Here is a 21,558-nt window from a genome sequence, read left to right as displayed (position 1 = left end):
GTGTGTGAGGTGAAGCTCCAGAGTTGTTTTGATTTGCTTGTCTTTTGTTAGTGGTTTTGAGCAATGTTTCGTATGGTTGTATTCCAGTTCTCATTTCTGTGATTCATTTTATCTTCACTCTCTATTCTGAATTTTGTCAATTTTATATTCTTTTATTGGTATACATTTGTCTGCAGTTATTCATACCTTTCTTGTGAAAGTGGACTTGAGAATTGTTGGGGTGGCCAGGGTAAAGGGACTGTGAAGGCACTAATTTTTTTTTATTTATAGATGTTGAGAGTGGTAGTAGGAGTGAGAATTGTCAGGAAATATCCTCTCTCACTTTGTAGTTTTAAACCCAAGTTGTGGGATGAATGACGAGTAGTCATACCTGGACTGAATTGTGTTCTCAAGCATTTTAAACTAGTAGTATTTCTCAGCCTACTGCCAGTGATAGTTACATTGTGATTATTTGCAGAATGAGCATATGTTAAGCAGATTAAAATGGTTGTTTGTTTATAAAAAAAATAAAAGCTTAAATATTAATCTGAAAATAGCTTTTGTATGAATGTCCTGTACAGACTGGTTCCTTCTTAATCTGCAGGGTTCCATTTGAGTTGGTAAATAACACCAGAAGGTACAAACATCATTCAGCTGTGAAGAGTGCCAGGCAAAGTCTGAAATTCTCAGCAGAATTTTTTTGTATCAGATTTCATTATTGATGTGCATTATTACAGTTGAATTGTTAACCTTGGTTAAGTTTGCATTGAAAATGTGGTGGGCAGTCTTTAAAGGATGGTGTTGCCACTTTAATGACAGATTGGTAGATTATATTCATAGCTTGGTAGAAAATTTTAGGCGGGGAAGGGACTTTTAAAAAGCTTCTAGTCTAGGTTTCTCATTTTACAAAGGAAAACTATGGCCCGGAGAAAGGAAATGGCTTGCCTAGGGTCAGAAGATGAATTAGTGACAGAATTATAACTAGACTAACTCTTTTCATTATACTGTGCTGCTTGTTGATATCTACTGTATATGTTTAGTTGAATGGAATTTCTTTTGTTGTTATTTTTCTTTGTAAGTGATTCATATTAAGTTGTAATGACATGAGGCTTCTGTCTTGTTTTTTGTAGCATCCTTGATGTTCTTTGTAGCGATGGCTTTTGCCTCATGTGATCACAGTTCCCTTTGAGATCTAGTTGTTTCAAAGAAATTTCTATCTTAGTGGAGACATGAGTTTTTGGAAGTAGAAAGTAACCTCTATTACTTGGTTTTGTCATCCCTTTCTCTCTGTTTCCTTCGGCATGGATTCTTCTGTGTACATTCAGTCTTGCTCACCCACTCCTCCTAGTGTCAAGATCTTAAGTGCCTTTTCCATATCTGCATATATAGTACAGCCAGGTCCTCATTAGTGCAAGTGCCCTTAAAGTGGTTACATTATTCAAATTCCTATCAAATATTCCCATTGGGCTAGCTAGTTACCATTTTTTAAACATAACTTTGAATAGCACGAATTAGGATTTACATAGCCACTTCAGAGATATGTTAATTGAACTAACTGGGACCAAGATGTGCATTGTGTGCTGAGGTGGTAGAGTCCCATTGTGGTCATTCCACTGCCATTGATGGGAATGGATTGCTATAGAAATATTAGCATATCTATTCTATTTTCCATCTATTTCTCATATTTTCATTTAAAATGCTATTGGAATGGTCTTTTGTAATCTAGTCCCATTTTTTTCTTTTGTTTACTTTTATTTTATTTTATTTTATCTATCTAGTTATTTATTTATTTTTTTGCTGGGTAGGTGATTCTTGATTGTAATCCTATCTCCTTTGCCCTCTGGAATATTATATTCCATGCCCTCTGGTCCCTTAATGTAGAAGCTGCTAAATCTTGTGTTATCCTGATTGTGTTTACACAATACTTGAATTGTTTCTTTCTGGTTGCTTGCAATATTTTCTCCTTGACCTGGGAACTCTGGAATTTGGCTACAATATTCCTAGGAGTTTTCCTTTGGGGATCTCCCTCAGGAGGAGATCGGTGGATTCTTTCAATTTCTGTTTTGCCCTCTGGTTCTAGTATATCAGGGCAGTTTTCCTGATAATTTCTTGAAAGATGATGTCTAGACTCTTTTTTTGATCATGGCTTTCAGATAGTCCAATCATTTTTAAATTCTCCCTCCTGGATCTATTTTCCAGGTCAGTTGTTTTTCCAGTGAGATATTTCACATTGTTTTCTAATTTTTCATTCTTTTGGATTTGTTTTACAGCGTCTTGATTTCTCATAAAGTCACTAGCTTCCAATTGCTCTGTTCTGATTTTTAAGGAAGCATTTTCTTCAGTAATCTTTTGGACTTCCTTTTCCATTTGGCCAATTTTTCTTTTTAGGGTATTCTTCTCTTCATTGGCTTTTTGGACCTCTTTTGCCGTTTGGGTTAGGCTATTTTTTAAGGTGTTATTTTCTTCAGTATTTTTTTGGGTCTCCTTTAGCAAGCTGTTGACTTGTTTTTCATGATTTTCTTGCATCACTTTGATTTCTCTTCCCACTTTTTCCTCTACTTCTCTTACTTGCTTCTCAAAATCGTTTTTGAGCTCTTTCATGGCCTGGGACTGATTCATATTTTTCTTGGAGGCTTTGGATGTAGGAGCTTTGACTTTGTTGTCTTCTTCTGGTCGTATGTTTTGATCTTCTTTGTCACCAAAATAAGATAATATAGTCTGGCTCTTTTTGCGAGGTTTGCTCATGATCCCAGCCAACTATTTGAGTTTTAAACTCTTTGTTAAGGTAGGAGTCTGCTTCCAATGTGGAGAATATACTGTCCCAAGCTTTGGGGGGTTTGTATAGCTGTTTTCAAAGATACTTCTAGGGACCTGTAAATTTTCAGTTCTTCCAAGGTGGTATGATAAGGGGCGAGGTGTTTACTCTTTTCCTGGCCTGTGCTCTGGTCTATGAGTGACTGACCACAAGCACTCTTTTCTCTCTTGGAACTGTGAGGATGGTTTCCACTACAAGCTCCACCATGCCAGCGCTCCTTCTTGCCCAAGGACCGCCGCCCAGAACTGTGACCCAGATCCAGGCATGGGCAAAGCAAGAGATTCCTGCCTCAGCACTGGCAAAGAGATCCCTGCAATCCACCTCTGATCAGCCACTTGCTTCCCCCTCAATCTGTGGGCTAGAAGTCAGGAGGCAGCCGCCTGCTTGGGGCCAGTTAGCTCAGGGAATGGAGCTCCTCTCTCACCACTGCAGAAACAGACTTTTTGCACTGACCTTGTAGGTTGTCTTTGGCGTTTATGGGTTGAGAAGTCTGGAAATCGCTACAGCTGCCTGTGATTCAGTCCTTCAGGTTCGTTGTGGCCTGCACGCTCATTCCACACTGTGCTATTCTCCCTGCCCGGTGCGGTATACCTTTCTGATCAACCATCCAGGTTGTCTTGGGCTGGAAGTTTGTTTTACTCTGTCTTTTTGTGGGTTCTGCTGCTTTAGAATTTGTTTAGAGCCATTTTTTTTTACGGGTATTTGGAAGGATTTAGGGGAGAGCTCAGCAAGTCACTGCTTTCACTCCACCATCTTGGCTCCGCCACCCCCCCCTTCTTTATTTTAAACAGAATAATTTTCCCCCTCTACCACTTTTTGCTGTTTTGAAGTAATAGTGCAAATAATCTTCCACTACTCCTTTTCACAACATTTTGTGAATAAATTTGTATTCTAAACCTGGGTTGGCCTTGGTTGCAATGTGTCTATTTGGTAAGGAGAGCAAGTGTTTGCTGGAAGAAGTGGTTTCAGTTTTCCTTTTGCTTTACATTAGTGAAAGTTCTATTAGAAATGGTCATATGAGAACATTTGCCATGGAAGTTTGAATAGCGTAGAGTAGTTGCCACAATGCACAATTCTTAGCCCCTAAATTCATAATCTCTTAGTTAAATGAAGACAGGTGGCAGCCAAGAGTGACAGTAGTTTAAGATATGAAGGTTATGGGGGAGAGTAGAGTAAAGTACAGGATATTATGTTTGCAGAAAGTGGCCTGAGGTCCCATGCAGATGTTATAAGACTGGAAGGAAGACCACATTCAGATGAGAAAGGGGATAGTTTATATAAGAAACCCTTTTCTCTGTCAGTGAGAAAACTGGGTTCCTTCACATCCCCAGTGTGCTTCAGGAAGGAATAGCAATGACACTGAAGTTTAAAAAAAAAAAAAAAGAAAAAAGATGAGAAGAATGGAGAAGACTATGCATGGAGATGGAAGTGGCACAATTTTCTACCAGAAAAGCGAGATGGGATGATAGGGAAAAAAGTCATGCACGGTCCTACTACTGATAAAAATCAGTATCACAGTTCCTTTCCTTCTGGAGCACAAAAGCTAGTAATAATGACTCACATTTTATAGTGCTTTTGAAATTATCTATTGTTTAAAGGTTTTCAGAGAACTGTGTTCATAACCATTCTCTGAGGTGTAGGTAGTGTAAATGTTGTTATTTTCATTTTATAGGATAAGGAAACCGAGACTCTGAAAGGTTAAGTGGCTTGGCCAGGGTCTCCTGTACAAAAAGTGGGTGGGGTAGGATGAAGACCTGAGGTGTCTTCTGGTTCAGAGTTTAGCACTCTGCCTGCAATGTGACAGTGCCTTTAGGGCATGTGGTGGGGGTAGGGGTGGGGGTGGGAAGGGTGGAGAGAGGACACATGTACATGCATAATATAAAACATGAGCATCAGTGCATACTTAGAGAGGTCCCAAATTAAATATTTGAAATCCAGAGAAGGAACGTTCCCTTTGGCATATTGGGAGAGATTTTATGTAGATTGCTTTGAGCTTCGTTTAGAAGAATGCCTAAGGGTTCGGCCACAGGAGATATGGGGGGGTAAGCATTCTGTGCATACTGCATAGGCAGAAGTATAGGAGTGATGACAGTTTAGGTGTATATGGGAAACAATGGCCAGATTGGCTCAAAGATTCTAAATTGGCTAGCATATGTGTGACATAAATTTGGAAAGGTAGGAGAGGAGGAGAATTAAATGATTTGTTATAAACATAAAGACCTGAAAATTATTTTGAGGAAAAATCATAATTAGCTTTCTTAGATTGTTAGACTCGTAACTTCTTGAAATTTGATGTTTAACACTAATCTTAATTGATTTTTTCTTTTTTTAAAAATTTTATTAATTTATTTTGATTTATCAACAATCACTTCCATATGTTTTTGAGTTTAAAATTTTTCTCCCCCTTCCTCCCCACCACCCTTCCCAAGACGGTGCACAATCTGATATCAGCTATACATTTACATTCCTATTAAACATATTTTCACATTAGTGAAGTTGTAAGTAAAAATTAATACCAATAAGAGGAGACATCAGAAAGAAGAAACAAAATGCAACAGAAGAGAAAAAAAGATTGTGATTCAACTTTCACAGTTATGATTACTATCTGTGTCTTTTTCTTCATCCTTTTTCACCCCTGTTTATGCTTTTCTTTCTCCTTTCCCCCCCTTACTAGTGTTTTACTTTTGACCACTGTCTCCTTCAGTCTCTCCTCCCTTCTGTTTTCCTTTTCCCTTTTCTTCCCCTTTGCCTTTACTGCTTCTTTCCTCCCTTGTATTCACCCTCCCTTTTCTTTCCCCTTTTACCTCCCACTGCCTATAGGGCAAGTTAGATTTCTATACCTGATTATGTTATTCCCTTCTTGAGCCAGATCTGATGAGAGTAAGGTTTGAACAATGCTCACCCCTCTCCCTTCTTTCCCTCTGCTGTGATAGGATTTTCTGTCTTTTCCTGTAATGTAATTTACCCTTCTCTGCCTCCTCCTTTCTCAGTACATTTTCTAAGATCAGACTAATCCACTTACTTGGATCCATTTAACCCACTTGATTAGATTTTTTTTTTTATCATTACACCAGAGTCAACTAATATCCACCCCCTTTATGTACACTCCTTTAACATGGTGTAATAACAATATAGCTCTCAAGAGTTGCAGGTGTCATCTTCCCTTGTAGGGATGTAAACAGTCCACCCTTATTAACAATATTTTGTATCTTTCTGTCCCATTTACCTTTTTATGTCTTTCTTGAATCTTGTACTTGAAGATCAAAGTTTTTGTTGAGCTCTGGTCTTTTTATCAGGAAGATTTGGAAGTCCCCTATTTTGTTGAATATCCATCTCTTCCCTTGAAAAGTCATGCTCATTTTTGCAGTGTAGTTGATCCTTGGCTGCAATCCAAGCTCCTTTGCCTTATGGAATATCATGTTCCATGCCCTGCGGTCTTAATTTTAACATAGAAGCTGCAAGGTCCTATGTAATCCTGACTGTGGTTCCATGATATTTAAATTGTTTCTTTCTGGCTGCTTGCAGCACCTTCTCTTTCATCTGGTAATTTTGGAATTTTGCTATTATATTCCTTGGCATTGTCAATTTGGGATCTCTTTCAAGTGGTGAGCGGTGTATTCTTTATGTGGTTATTTTACCTTCTTATTCTAGGACTTCTGGGCAGTTTTCCTTTATGATTTCCTGAAAGATAACTGTCCAGGCTTTTTTTTTCATCATGATTTTCAGGTAGTCCAATGATTTTTAAATTGTCTCTCCTCATTCGATTTTCCAGGTCGGTTGTTTGACCGATGAGGTATTTTATGTTTTCATCTATTTTTTTCGCTTTTTTGTTTCTGTTTGACTGATTCTTGCTCTCTCATATAATCATTAGTTTCCATTTGTCCAATTCTAGTTTTTAACAGATTGTTTTCTTCTGTTACTTTTTGTACTTCCTTCTCCAATTGGCCAATTGTATTTTTAAGGGTTTTGTTTTCTTCAGTGTACTTTTTTTCCAGTTGGCCAATTGTATTTTTTAAGGACTTTTCTATCTCTCTATTAGACTTTTAGAATTCTTCTTGAGCTCTTCTGAGAAGGCTTTTTGGGCTTCAGACCAGTTCATATTCCCTTTTGATGTTGCAGATGTGGGTTTGTTGACAACGTTGTCCTCTTCAGAATTTCTGTCTTGATCTTCACTGTTCTCGTGATGTGAATCTATGGTACATTTCTTTTTACTCATGGTTTCTTTATTTCCTGGCCTTTAAAGAGATTGAGCTCTCCTGCTGGGGAACAGAGGGCACTGACCCACGCTTCTTGTGTTGGGAGCCTAGGTCTTGGTCCCTGGCTTTGTGTGCTGGGGCCTCTTCTATTGGTAATTGGAGGCTTTAGGGTTTTGGCAGCTTACCTCGTGTTGGGCTGGAATCAGCAAGGCTAGAAGTTTCAGGCAATTCTAGGTTGCCTGCTTTTCCTTTCCTGTAGCTTTCTTCCGCTTCTTTTAGATGGGTGCTGCAGGGTGTTTATCTGCCTGGGGCCCCTTGCACTGCTGTCTCCCTTGTTTCTGCCAATGCACTGGGAGATTCCTTTGTGGTAGAGTGCTGAGGCACCTGGTGGTTTTCTGAGCTGGTTTCCACTGGTTACCCTGCCCTCACCAAGGCACTTGGAGGTCCAGGTGTTAGTGTTTGCCTGTTCTACCACCTGGGCTTCAGGAGCTTGTCCTGGTTGACAGTTGGAGGCTGTAGTGTTCTGATAGCTTACCTGGTGTTGGGTTGGAATCAGCAAGGCTGGGACTTTAGGAAGACTCTAGGTTGCTTTCTTCAGCTCCTTTCAGATGAATGCCTCAGGGTGCTTATCCACCTGGGGCCCTTTGTAGTGCTGCTTCCCTTATTTTCGCTGAGGCACTGGGAGACCTGTTTGCTGGGCTGCTGCACTGCTGCTCCCCGTCTTTCTTCTAGTTCAGCGTTCCAGGGTTTTTTATTCTGGGGTGATATTTTCTGGGTTTTCAGAAGTTGATAGGGGAGGGTGAGAGCGACTACCTTTTTACTCCGCCATCTTGGTTCCCGGAAGTGGAACTCAATTGATTTTAAATATTGATTCAAATTCTCAGGGGAAAAAAAAACAACCTGGCATATGTAGTAATTTTAGAAGCTGATTGAGAATTACTTAGAGTATTGAAATGTTTCTTACTCAGTAAAGGTGATTTGGGTAGAGTCTTTCAATTTTTTTTTCCCTGTATTTTCAGGTGATCTATTAAGTAACTTGTTGCAGAGTCCTAGTGCAGCCAAACTGTTAAACCAGCCAATCCCTATCCTTGATTCAGAGAGTGAGTATATCTGTTCCCTGGCTTTGGAGTGCCTGGCCCATCTCTTCAGCTGGATTCCTCTGTCTACCAGCATCACCCCATCCCTCCTTACCACGATATTCCACTTTGCTCGATTTGGCTGTGACGTTCGGGCCAGAAAGATGGCATCAGTCAATGGCAGCAATCAGAACTGTGTCCTTGGTCAGGAGCGTGGCAGGCTTGGAGTTCTGGCCATGTCTTGCATCAATGAACTCATGTGTAAGAACTGTGTGCCTATGGAATTTGAAGAGTATTTACTACGAATGTTCCAGCAGACTTTTTACCTTCTGCAGAAAATCACCAAGGATAATAATGCTCACACAGTGAAGAGCAGACTAGAAGAACTAGATGAAAGGTAAGAGAAAGAAACCATAGCAGAGTAAGAAATATGTACTCAGAAAGGGTTATTATGGTTCATTGCTTTTGTGCATAGCGTCTTTAATCCTCTTTGATTTCAGAATTTGGAGCTCCAAAAGAAGAGTGGAAAGGTAGGTGTGTGATGGTAAGTACAGGCCTGACTGTAGCTTGAAGGGCTGGGGTGGCCTAAGGGGAAAGGGATTGAGTTTGGAAAGTGTTTTGTGGTGGTTCTAGGTTTTGTTGTATTTCCCATATTCCTCCCCCTCCTTCTTTCCTCCTCTTCCTTTTTCCCTTACTTATTTGACTACAGGTATAAGGTGGTTCGAGAACTGAAACTGCCCCTCATTCATAGCCAGGAACATCAGAAGAGGCACATGGAGGTACAGGAATTATAATCTGCCCCTTTTTAGTTGGTGTTACCTTTTAGTTTTGAGCATTTTTTTTTGGTAAATAAAAGAAAGAAACTAGGACATTTTGCAGGGTATAGAAGTATTGTTAGTTTTATGAATATTACTTGGTGAATTTTCACCAAAAGATACACACATTTATATGGAAAGCTTTGTGGCTTCTTTATCATTCTTTTGAATGGAACCCAGAAATAAGACCATTGGTCTTTATTTGCCTGTAACCCTCCCCAGCCCCTCCTTAAATATCCACTTGAGGATAAATGGAAGCACTTTGAGTCAGGGTCTAATTCTTTCTTTCCCTTGCAGTGGGATGTCAGTTATGTATCTTACACCTTTCATGAACAAGATGCTACACTGCTGTGTAAAGGCAAGAGGGAAATTGGATGCTTATTTTAAGAACTTTCACGTTGAGTGTGTTTGGAAGCCTCCAAGTTGGTGTATTATATTGAACTAGTAGGCATTTACAGATTGCCTGGAAGCAAAAATGATTATTACTTTAACCACTTTCCCAGGTCACTTTTGATGATTACATATAGTTGAGAAATTTGTGTCCTTTTCAGTGCCAGTAGCAATTTTATGAAGTTGTTAACTGTATGATGTGTAAATACACGTGCATGGAGTGTGTAATTTATAGATTAGTTTGAAAATTTGGCTCTTGATTAATTTCATATGCTTAATTTTATTAAATTAAGAGAAATAAAACTGATATAAGAATATACCAGGTCTATCCATTCCAAACATTAAACTTTGTATACTCATGGAAAAACTCCTACCCTGTTACAGTAATAAAGTTCTTTCCCTCTAATTTGATGTTGTTTTAAGTAGCAACTGACCGGATCAATTAAGAGTACCAGAGCTTTCTTGAAAACACAATTTTTCCATCATTCTTTTTTGGCTTCATTAAAAATACTTTCTAATGTGTAACAGTGTTCTAATTACTTATAACAAAGTCAATGAAAAGGTTAACTGTTGTGTTGTAATTTGAGAGTTGAAATGGTATTCTCTAATTAAAATATCTTTTTTCTTTGATTGAGTTCATTACTTTTTGTCTTTTGAGTTTCTACTATGAAACCTACCATTAAGAATAAATTGCCTTGTGTTTTACTCTGAGGACAATGCCATTTTCACAGACTGAGCTTAGATCTGGGTGAAAAATCATAGTAGTTTATCTGTATGTGAACTTTAAAGTTAACTTTTTTGCTTCCTTTGATTTTGTATTTCAATTATATGCTTCCAGTTGCACTGAAAGGCGAACCCTGCATGTACAGACAGGTGATATGAAAAATACTGTGTGCTTGCTTTATGACTCTTAAGAGTCTGTTATAACAAATTCTAAAAAAATGATAGTCAATTCTCAGTTGTTCAGGAGCTGCTTAACTGGGTCCTTTGCTTCTATTCTTTTTCTCTATAACTTCTTATCTCTTAACTCTTTCACTGTTCATTAGCACCTATACCAGAAGGTGGGCAAGGGAAGGAAAATGAGGTGAATGAAGATTAGTTAGTATTTCTGCTTGATCGGGTTTATTTAATTTTTTAATAAAGAAGTTGGCCTGCAGAGTGGTTTTTTATTGTATTTGTCCATGCATTCAATCTCTGTGTTCCATTAGTTTGCATGACTGAGAATTGAGTGTATTTTCCAAAGAACAGAAAATTGATACATTTTACACATACAAATTTAATATGTAAGAAGCTAGATTAGGGTGGAGGAGGTTCCATTCTTGATTGATTTGGACAACGGCCTTCAGACAAATCTCTCTACTTGACATATAAAAGGGAGGGGCCATACCTGTTAAAGAACCTCTGGAGATTCTGGTGGAAGGGGTGTAAAATCATAGCATAAAATACTTTTAAAGTTAGTCTTCCTAAGTATTTGGTCCAGTGATGTACTCAACCTTTATCCTTATGAAATAATATCATATAAATTGTAAATCCTCATTTCCATCTATGTTTTCTAGAATTAATGTGGCACCCGAAGTCAGCAATGGCCAACCATGATCAAGTTGGTTAGGGGCCTGTGACAATATGGGGAAGTTTGATTTCTGGTCATTTCAGGTGGACTGAGGGAACTTGAGTGAAGTGAAGTGGTACCTAGTGACTGCAATGAAGGATTTATTTTACTAGTAGGCTTGCCTGATTCTAGGCCAGAAGATTCTTTATCTCTTTAATTAATATTTTCAAAAATATGTATCCATCTCATTTTCCATCACCTTTTGGTATTTAGGGGCTGGAAATGACAGTTTCTGAATGTGAGAGTGATGTGTGTGCATTTAATCAGAGGACTTTATTATCCTGGTCGTTATGGCACATGCTTATCTATGAAATAATCATAGGAAAATCTTTGGATTTGAGTTGGGGTTGGGGTAGTATCATATAGTGGAACAAATGCTGAACTGGAGAGTGAGGGAAAACTGGAGAGTAAGGGAAATCTGGAAATCTGAATCCTCGTCTCATTCCTGCAGTTGGTGGGCAAGTCAGTAATTTCTTGTCTCTGGGCCTCAGATTCCTGACTTTATGAGCTCTAAGGTCATTTTCAGGCTCTAATACTTCATCCTTCTATATAGTGGCAGGTTGCTGCATCTTTCTAAGTATTAAAATGTTTCATTCCTGCTATAAAGAATTCTTGGAGATAATTGGGGCATTGCATAGTTGATTGTCCTCAGGAGTAGAAGAACAAAATCTATTTGGATTGCAAAACTAGAAATATTTTAGTACATTGCTAACCCTTTTGAAGATAGATCATCAGCTTGTCTCTGTGGTTTTTGGTACATACACTTTCATAATTATGCCTTCTAACTAATAAATCTTTCCCTCTGGAAATCAGAGTAATGCTGTTATCTTGAGATGCATTATACAAGTGATATGACTTAGCTATCAGTTTGTTAGCTCAGTTTCCTTTCATTTTATTTTATATGGGTCATGCCACTAAGTAATTGGGGAACTGTGAGAGCAGTTGCTTATCAGAAGGCCTTATTATCTAAGCATTAAAGTTACTTTTCTGCTGTGTTTCAGGTGTTAATGGAGAGAAGGGTTGCGTGTCCTGTAGGTAACTGATGCAGGCTTTTATGTTTTTAACTGAAAATATCTTGGTTAAATCAGTGTGTTTTGGTAATGTAAAGGATTTGGGCCGTTTAATCTTGCATTTCATTTATCTGATTAAAGTTATTTCCATTGAAGGTAAACTGTGAGATTTTTACCTTGTAATATTTTTTCTTATTTAGCTACATCGAGAAGTTTACTGATTTTCTTCGTCTCTTTGTGAGTGTCCATTTGAGGAGGATAGAATCCTACTCTCAGTTCCCAGTGGTAGAGTTTTTGACACTGTTATTCAAGTACACGTTTCATCAGGTATGGCATGAAATTACCCTTTTCATTTGAATGTTCATTTGATTTAATATTGTATTTTTACTCTCATAACCTTGCAGACCTTAAAGTATTGCATAAAGCTAACTTGTTTTGAGTCCTTACGTTTTGTAGTTAATGCCATTAAATTAAAGGGAACGGAGAACTAAATTTCAAAAATGCCTTAAAATTGGGAACTTTTGGTTCCATGTGCTTTTCATAAGGAACTTTACAGAGAAGAAGAGTCAGGTTAAAGAATTGCTAGCATCTAATCCTTATTTCCTATTACTGCTTGAGAAAATGAGTCCATTTGTTGTAAGCCCTCTCCACTTTCAGTTTCTGCACCTCAGTATCCCCCCTCCTCCTCATCCCCTGGTCTCGACTCCTTAGTTCCAGTTCTGACAAAAAGGTGGCCCTTGCCATAGTCAGCCCATCTCTGTCATCTTCATTCTCATTACTACTGGTTTTTTCCTTATTGCAGGCAAACATGTCTGGGTCTCCTCATCTTTAGAAACATAAAATCTACTTTGTCCTTCCAACTCTTCTCAAGCTCTTCTCTCTTATATTGTCAGATTCCTAGAATAAACCATTTTATACTCATTGCCTCAACCTCTTCACCTTCCATTTATTTCTCAACCCCTTGCAACTGACTTCTGATCAGACTACTCTACTGAACTCGTTGTCCTACTCTGGCTTCTTTGTTGTTTCTTGCAAATGATGCTCTATCTCCTGAGTCTGTGCCCTATTCTTGGACTGTTCTTCCTCATCATCTCTTGTCTCTTAGCTTCTCTGGCTTTCTTTGAGTCTCAGCTAAAGTCTCATCTTCTGCAAGAAGACCTTCCTAGTTCTCTTTGGTGCTTTTCTTCTGAGATGGTCTTCAATTTATCCTCTGTATATTTTGTTTGTACATAGTAGTTTGTATGTTATCTGCCCCATTAGACTTGGTGCTTCTTAAGAGCTGGGACTGCCTTTGCTTTTCTTTGTATCTCCACCACTTAGCACAGTGCCTGGCACATAGTAGCCACTTAATGGTTGATTGACTTAACTCTTAATCAGTTGGTATGTCTTCCTATCCTCCTAATTCTTCATATTCATTGTTTCTTAACAGTGCAATAATTATATTGTGTACCACAGTTTGTTTAGCCATTCTTTAATCATTGAATTTGTTTCTAGTACTCTGGCACCACAAAAAACTGCTCCTGTGATTATTTTAGTGTGAACAGACCTTTCTTTTTTTCTTTGACCTCCTTGGGGCATATACCTAGTAATAGGATCTCTGGGTCAGAAAGTATGGACGTTTTAGTAACTTTTTAAGCAAAGCTCTAAATTGTTTTCCAGAGTAGTTGGCCAAGTTCACTAGTTCACAGCTCTGTTAATAGTGTATTGGAGTGCTTGTCTTTATACGACTCCCTCTAGTATTGACTGTTCTATTTTTTGCTATATTTACCAATTTGATGTGTGTGGTGAAACTTTAGAGTTGTTTTGTTCTGTTTTCTCTTTATTTTCTCTCTACTCTCACAGCTACCACCCTGGTTCAGGCACTCTTTACCTCTCACTTGATCAGCTGCAATATTCTCCTGTCAGTCTCCCTGCTTCTGACGTCTTTGTTAACCTAGTACCCATAGAGCTGCCAAAATAATCTTCCTAAGGCACAGATCTTACCATGTCATTCCCATTTTCAAGAATCTTCAGTGGCTACCTTTTGTTTTCAGGTGTAAGTCAGGAAATCCTCAACTTCACATTTAAAGACCTTCATACTCTGGTTCCAGCTGAGCTTTTCAGACTTATTTCAGATTACTTCCTCACATAATCTTCTTTCTAGCCAGACTGGCTTATTCAACATTCCCCTAACTCAGCATTCCATGTTCTACCTCTTTGACTGTGTTTTAGGCTAGAAGGGAAGTACTTGAAAGGCAATCACTGGACTGTTTTTATGTTTTGTCTTCCTAGAGCCTGACACAGTGTCTTGCACAGAGTGAGCACTTAATAAGTGCTTGTTGAATTAAATTGAATTTGAGAATTCTACATTCCAGCCAAACTTGACTATACTTGCTGTTTCCTGAACTTGACATTCTATATTCCACCTCCATGCGTTTGTCTCTTACACCTCCTGGAATGTGCTGTTTACTGATCTCTGTCACTCAGAATCTTTATTCATTCACTTATTTATTTATTTATTTATTTAATTTGGTGGTTCGTTTCAGGTACTATGTTTTGCAGGAAGCGGGCTCCTCCGCACCCCTCTCCCCCCTGATGTTTCAGTTGTTAGTGCTCTCTCCTCCTTCAGACTACCTTGTATTTATATCTGTATTGTTTTATCTCCTAGTAAAGACGCTTGATGGTAAGGACTTTTATTTTAAAGTCTTTGGTAGCATAATGCCTTGACATATAGTAAACATTAGTAAATGTTTATTAAATTGAATTGAATTTTTATAATGGCAATTAATTTTAAGTAGATTTAAAAAAAAAACCATTCCTTTATGAGGCCAGAAAAGTAAATTTAAAGGGAGAAAGGAAATGAAAATAGTTTTAATGAAATTTGGTTAGTCCTTGTGAGTACGCAGGGCACACCTGTGAGAAAAAAGTATTGAGTGAAGATGAGCCATTTCTGGAAGATAGTAGGTCACATAGAGTTAGGAGGATTATAAGGATGAAGAAAAATTGAAAGATTTCAATTATAGAGTGATTCACAGAAAGAAGGAGAAACATTTACATGTAAGGGAAGGGCACGGAGCACCATTGTTAGCTTGGAGGTCCTGGAAGGAAGATACTGGTAGGGTGTTGGAAATGAGGTGGGAAGTAGATAGTAGAGGTTAGAAATGTTGAAATGGGTGTAGAGAGATTGGAAGAGACAAAAGAATTTGAGGGGGTTTCAAATAGGAATTGGGTTCAGGAATTAGAAGGGACCATAGAAATTACATAGTCCAATCTGCATTTTTTTACAAGTTGAAGAAAATGGAGCTTAGAAAGGAGAGCCAAAATGGCTGTCATCACACAGGTGTTAAGTATCAGACCTAGAATCCATAACCACAGCTTCTCTTTCCAAATTCTGTGCCTTTTTTGATTGTACCAAGAATCCCAGGATAAGCATAGAGAAGTGTTTCCCAGATTAATTTGATCTGGACTTGAAATATATTGATGACCTGTAAATGGGAATCTAGGAGTATGGAACGACCCTAGGAAAAGGAGTAATTGGAGGCATTTTGGAGCTAAATAGAGGAAACAAAGCTTGTTTGCTTACTCAAAAATTCCTACATGTTATTTTTGATACTTGTTTAGTTGCATATTTGATATTTTGGAGTGGAAATGCTGATAGCTTTTCTCATGCAACCCATATTTTCCTTATCTAGAACTAGGGTTCTGTGGACCATGGTTTGGGAAGAAGAGAAAGGGTACTAAAATTAGGAAGCAAGAGAGAGTGGATATAAGAGAATAAGGTGAAAATGTTTTGAAATCTGTCTCCCAGTATAAACTTAATTCTCTACATGACTCTCCCATGTGGGATGGAAAACAACTTAAGAACTAGACACTAAGAAAAATGAAGCTCCCACCTTTTTGTTAGAATCTTAAATCCTGTCAGTTTTCTATTAAATCAAAAACGTGAAAGTGGGATTTCTCCATTGTGGAAGGTATGTAGGTATGTGGTCAAGAAATAAACAGACTTCTCTCTCCTTCCCTTGAGTATGTAGCCAGCTGAGTTTCCTCCTGTACACTTGGCCTCCTACACCTTTCTCTTTTTATTTTTGGCTGAGTATGGGAGTCTGTGCTTGTTGTCCATCCAGAATTACATTCAAGGGGTAGAAAAAGGGGGCATATCTCTGAAGCTTGCCCTGTACTGGTATGCTTTTATATAAGCAGGCTTGTTCCCTGATTTTACTTTCAGCTTGAGTGGGAGAAGGTATAATCAAACTATACAGGCTTGTCTTCCTCTTAGAAGAGAAGCTAAGGAGGCTTGAAGAATGCCCCATCTCTCCAGATCACCAGAGAAAATGAAGTGTTTCTTTAAAAATGGAGAAAAGGACCCACAGTCACAGAATCTTCTGATCCTGTGATATCAGTGGGAAAACAAGAAAAGGGATCTTGAAGAAGCAAAAGGGAAGGATTTCTGACTTGTGTCAGGAGGTTGGAGGGTCGAAGATTGTGACAAATGAGAAGGGAAAAGATTTGGGTGCTAAGCACCAGAAAAGAGGCTTCTTCTCCCATGGAGGAGGGAGCTGAAGCTTCTGAGGAGGAAGAAACTGCATTGTGCTCCAAGGAATAATGATGTGGATCCACATGTCAGGGGAGAAATCATCCATAAGGGTCAGAGGAAGACGAGGCAAGTAATGGCAGTTGTTTGTCAGCCTGATTAAAAATAGAGAAATGGTGTCTCCCTCCAAGGGCTGGATCTGGAACCACCCAGGGAAAAGGTCCTAAGGCTTGTTGCTCTGCATAACCACTGTCCATGTCTAGTGATTTATTTGGACACAAATAATGCTGCCAGAATGACATAGAAAACATTGCTAAAGATTGTGAAGTCTTGGGAGAGGAGCAGACTTTATGGGGCTAGTGAAAGAGGTGGTTTTGATGTCACTATTGCTGATCAGGGGCTTCAGAAGGGACCAGAAGATTTGGGAAGTGAACAGCTGGTTAGATAGTATTTAACAAGGGATAGTATTGTTATATTTGTCAGTAGTCTTGCAAATCTAAAGGATTTTAAGCTGAAAAGTAAGATTAGCAAGAGAAACTATCTAGATAATTTAGTGTAGTTGTAGCTCTTAAAGAAGAATAGTAGAGATACTCAGATGTTCACAAGAAACAAAAATCCAAGAAAACTAGTAAAATCGTAGCCTTGAATGTCTGTACACAAATGTACAAAGTATAACTTAACAATGTGAACTAGATAAATTTCAAATCAGGTGGCAAACTTGACTTTGTAACTATCACAGATAATTTGTAGGAGGATGCCCATGATTGAAATGTGTCTCTGGAAAGGTATACCTTATTCAGAAAGAGCAGGATGGGGGAAAGAGGTTAAATGAAATGGTATATTCAGGAAATATATGTATATAAGGAAATCTAGGAACTGTTAGAATATATAGGGGGAGAGCAGGAAGGGAGAGGCAGCACCTTGGCAAGTTTTTGTGTGAAAATTAATGTAAGCAGAAAAAGTAGCAGTATTATCATCAGTATATATTGCAGACTACCTGTAATCCAATACTGCAGTGGGTCTATAATCAGTGTAGGAATATCCTCCAGTGTTGTAGACTGCCACTCATCCATGCCTCCCCAAATGATATTTTTCTTTTAAAACTATCTTAGGGAAAAGAGGAGAGTCAAAGAAAGGCTAGATCTGATGTGGAGTAAATGAGTTCGTGATAATGAACAAGAGACAAGGTAAAAAGCAGCTCAGTTCTTGTTTTTCTTTGCCAAGGAGGGTGATCTTTGGACCATAATGATCAAAATAGTAGTGACTAATAGGGAGTTGATAGCAAAGGCAGATGGGGAGATAGCAAGGGTCACCAGGCTCTGATGAACTATATTCTCTTACAGTATTGAAAGAACTGACAGATATTATTCTGAGCCATTATCAGTGATCTTTGAAATACTTTAGTAAACAGGAAAGGTACTGTTGGTTTGGAGAAAAAAAAGTGTCCCAGTTTTAACAAGGGGGAGAGGGGCTAGGATTGATTTTAAATTGTTGGAAAAAATTAGAACATCTAGGAAAGTGGGGGTAAAGCAGCAAAGAGTCAGCATGATTTCATCAAGAATAAAACATGTCAGAATAACCTAGTTTTGTTTTTGGCAGGTTTACTAGATTGGTTGATTCAGTATAAGGATAAAGTTCATCTAGATTTTAGCAGAACATTTGATAAAATCTCTCCTCATTCTTATGGACAAGAAGCCTAATAATATAGTTGAACAGATTAAGAATCTGTTGATTGTCCAGACCTAAAGAGTAATCAGGTTGGCTTTTGAGCTGAATAGAATTAAATGAAATTTAAAAGGGAAAAATGTAGAGTTGTACGCTTTAATTCAAAAAGATTGATTTCACACATACAAAATAGGGGACGGATACTTAGATAGCATTTCATCTGGAAAAGATCTGAGGGCTTTAGTAGATTGCATGCCCAGTCTGAATCAGTAGTGTAATATGACAATTTCAAAAGCTCCTGCAGTCTTAGATTGCATTGAGAATAAAGTATTCTGGATGAAGTGAATGATCATTTACTGTTTATTCTGCTTTGGCCAGGCCACATTTGGAGTGTTGTGTTTAGTTCTGGATGCCATATTTTCAGAAAGTTGTCGACAAGGTTGTGAATATCCAGAAGAGGGCAACCAGATTGGTGAAAGGCCTTGATTTGAAGGGCTGCTTTGCTTTATAGAAGAGAGATAAGACTTGTTATATTGGGCTCTAGAAGGCATGAACTGGGAGCTGGGTGTGGAAGTAAATTTGATGTAAGGAAAACTTTTTGAGCCACCTTAGGAAGTAATAGGTTTTCCTGTTACTGGAAGTTTTCAGAGAAAGGCTAAATGGCTGCTTGTTAGGGATGTTGTAGAAGTTGTTCTTGTTCAGGTTTTGATTAGGTTAGGTGGCCTTTGAGCTCTCTTATTCTTCTGAAATTTTGTCTTTCTAATAGGGAGGGAAATGGAGATGGTAAGGGACATGAAGATGAAATCCAGGAGCTATGTTCTATATTTATGGGGATAAGATTTAAGAATAAGGAATAGAAAGAGCACTGCTTTGGAAATAAGGGGAGCTGAGTTGTTGCCCCACCTCTGCTACTAAGTGTGAACATTTAACAAAGTAATTAAGGTTAGCTTTCCTTACAATATCACTTTACACATCTCAAGGTCCATTTACATCATAAATATTGGCAAATTCCATTGGAAATGAATTTCTACTTTCAAGTTGCTTTGAACTAGCTGGAGGTAAGAGTGAGTTGGGCTAAGATGTGGTGGGGAGAGTAAGAAAGGCTTCTTGCAGAAGGCCCCGAAGGAAGAAGTGTTGAAGGAAGCCCAGGAACCAGTAGGCAGAAGTGAGGAAGAAAAACTGTAGGCATGGGAGACAGTCAGTGAAAAGGCAAGGAGTCAGGAGATGGAGTGTTGTGTGTGAGAACTGCAAGAAGGCCTTTATTGTATTTGGAGGGGAGGAGTAAGAAGTCTGGAATGGTAGGAAGAGACCAGGTTATAGAGGGCTTTAAAATCCAAACAGGATTTTATATTTGGTCTTTGAGGTAACAGGGAGACGCTAAAGTTTTTGTAGGTAGGGGTCGGGGAAGGGTAGACAGACTTGTGTTTTAGGAATATCACATGGGAAGCTGAGCGGAGGATGGACCAGAGTGGGGAGACTTGAGGTAAAGAGACTCACCAAAAGTCTGTTGAGTTTGTCCAGGTGTGAGGTGATGAAAGCCTGTACCAAGGTGGCAGCTGACTGTGAGAAAGGGACATAACATAAGGTAGATAAGACCTGGGAAAGGTTGGATATATGGGATGATTGTGACTGAGGAGTTAAGGTAGATACAGTGGTTTTCAGTTTGGTAACTGGAGGATAGTGACATTCTCACAGTAATAAGGAAGTTTGGAAGAAGTGGATGATTTGTGGGGAATGATTATGTGTTCTGTTATGAACATAATGAGTTTGAGTTTACAGGATATCTAGTTTGAGATGACCAAGAGGCATGACTGTAGTGTGGGTGAGAGATTAGGGCAAGATATGTAGATCTAAGAATCATCTACATAGAAATGGCTATTAAACCCATGGGAGCTAATGAGGTCACCCAGTGAAGTTATATAGGGAGAGAAAAGAAAGGGGCCCAGGACAGAGTCTTGGGGAAGCCCGGCTCTTTGTAGGTATGACCTAGATGAAGATCCAGCAAAGAAGAATGAAGAGCTTGTCAGGTAGGAGAAAAACCAGGAGAGAATGGCACAATGAAAATTCAGAGAATGAGAGTTTTCAGGAGAAGAGGAGGATGGTCAACAATGTCAAGGGCTATAGAAAAAGGTCAAGAAGGATGAGGAATGAGAAAAGGGCATTAGATTGGGCAATTAAGAGACTGATAATTTTGGAGAAGCAATTTCATTTAAATGATCAAGTTGGAAGTCAGATTGCAGGGGGTTTAGAATTGAGTGAAAGGAAAAGAAGCGGAGGCACCAAGTCCAGATGCTTTCTTATGGTATTCAGCCATGAAAGGGAGGAGAGGTATAAAACTTTATCTAGCCGGAAGATCAGACCAAGTGAGGGTTTAGAGGAAGGTGTGGGCAAAAAGGCTCTTCTCCCAAAAAATGACCAAAGCATAATGGCTACAGCAGCAAGATTTGGATTAGGTAGGATTAGCCCTCCTACTAGCAGTACAATAATGGATTTAAAACCCTTTGTGCCAATTTTAGAAGCAAGAACTTGAGAGATTTGGAAGAGGACCAGATGCAGAAGAAAATGGCCTTAGTTGTTAACTGCTGTTTATTAAGATGCATAAATGGAGATAACTTGGAACATCTCATCAGAACCATTGAGGACACTTGAAAATGAACATCCTTTGGTTTTGTGGATTAAGAAATTCCACATCTTGAACACTGTGATCATGACTAAGGAACTATTCTCTTTGACTTATGCTTTTTTCCCCCCTTTGCTGTAGGCAGCGGGGAAGGAGCCAGGAGATAGGGAGAGACAGAAGATTAGTGAAAGAGAGAAAACATGATAGCAGGGGAAGTCTGCTGCAAAACCTAGAATGAAAGAGGATTTTGTCTAATATTTATGTCTGCTGTTCTTTTTTTTCCCCCCAGTCTTTGATGATGTAGATAAATGGTAGGCCAGAAATTGACATTTGATGTTCACTAACATTAAGTTTGACAAGCATAATGACATAGTAAGTATTTCTTGGAAGGCTTCAGATGGACCTATAAATTTTGCCTCCCACTTTCACTCTCCTTCACTTTCTGATCCAGGAATCAGAATGGTATTGCTGTGGGGCAGCCCATGTCAGAGGATGGATAGTCATATGGAAAGGGAAGGCTAAGACTAGAGAGCGGGAGCAGAAGGTGCCAAATGAGAAGTTTTGAGGTAGGGTTGTAGGACTGTGCCTTGTACATGAAAAGTATTTTGTTGGAATTGAACTGAATTGACATTATAAAGGGAAGAAAGAAAGTAATGTAGTGGACTAGACTTTGGAGCCCTGAGCTTGCATCTGGCCTCTGCTGCTTAATACTCTGTGACCTTTGGCAAGTCATTTAGCTTATCTGGGCCTTAGTCTCCTCAATTATGACATGAAGAAGCTGGTCTAGGTGGTTTCTAAAACCCTGTACTCTGGTCAGCAGTTGTTTGAAATTACATTTGATAACTGGGGCCTTGGTAGGCAGATTGGAAAATG

The 21,558-nt window shown here is 38.8% G+C and overlaps 1 protein-coding gene across 1 annotated transcript in view; it reads left to right on the top strand.

Annotated features, from left to right (window-relative positions):
- The window catches only part of XPO6 (exportin 6), a 120,003-nt gene that overhangs the window by 35,339 nt on the left and 63,106 nt on the right, over window positions 1-21,558 (top strand). Inside the window, exons 7-8 of the mRNA XM_021006374.2 lie at window positions 8,010-8,463; window positions 12,091-12,217. Coding sequence (XP_020862033.1) covers window positions 8,010-8,463; window positions 12,091-12,217 — 581 coding nt within the window. The remainder of the gene's footprint in view (window positions 1-8,009; window positions 8,464-12,090; window positions 12,218-21,558) is intronic.

This window comes from Phascolarctos cinereus, unplaced genomic scaffold (assembly GCF_003287225.1).
Source record: "Phascolarctos cinereus isolate Bilbo 61053 unplaced genomic scaffold, phaCin_HiC Scaffold_4;HRSCAF=312, whole genome shotgun sequence".
Taxonomy (NCBI): domain Eukaryota; kingdom Metazoa; phylum Chordata; class Mammalia; order Diprotodontia; family Phascolarctidae; genus Phascolarctos; species Phascolarctos cinereus.
The sequence above is the reverse complement of the archived record's forward strand: the minus strand, read 5'-3'. Positions and strand labels throughout refer to the sequence as shown.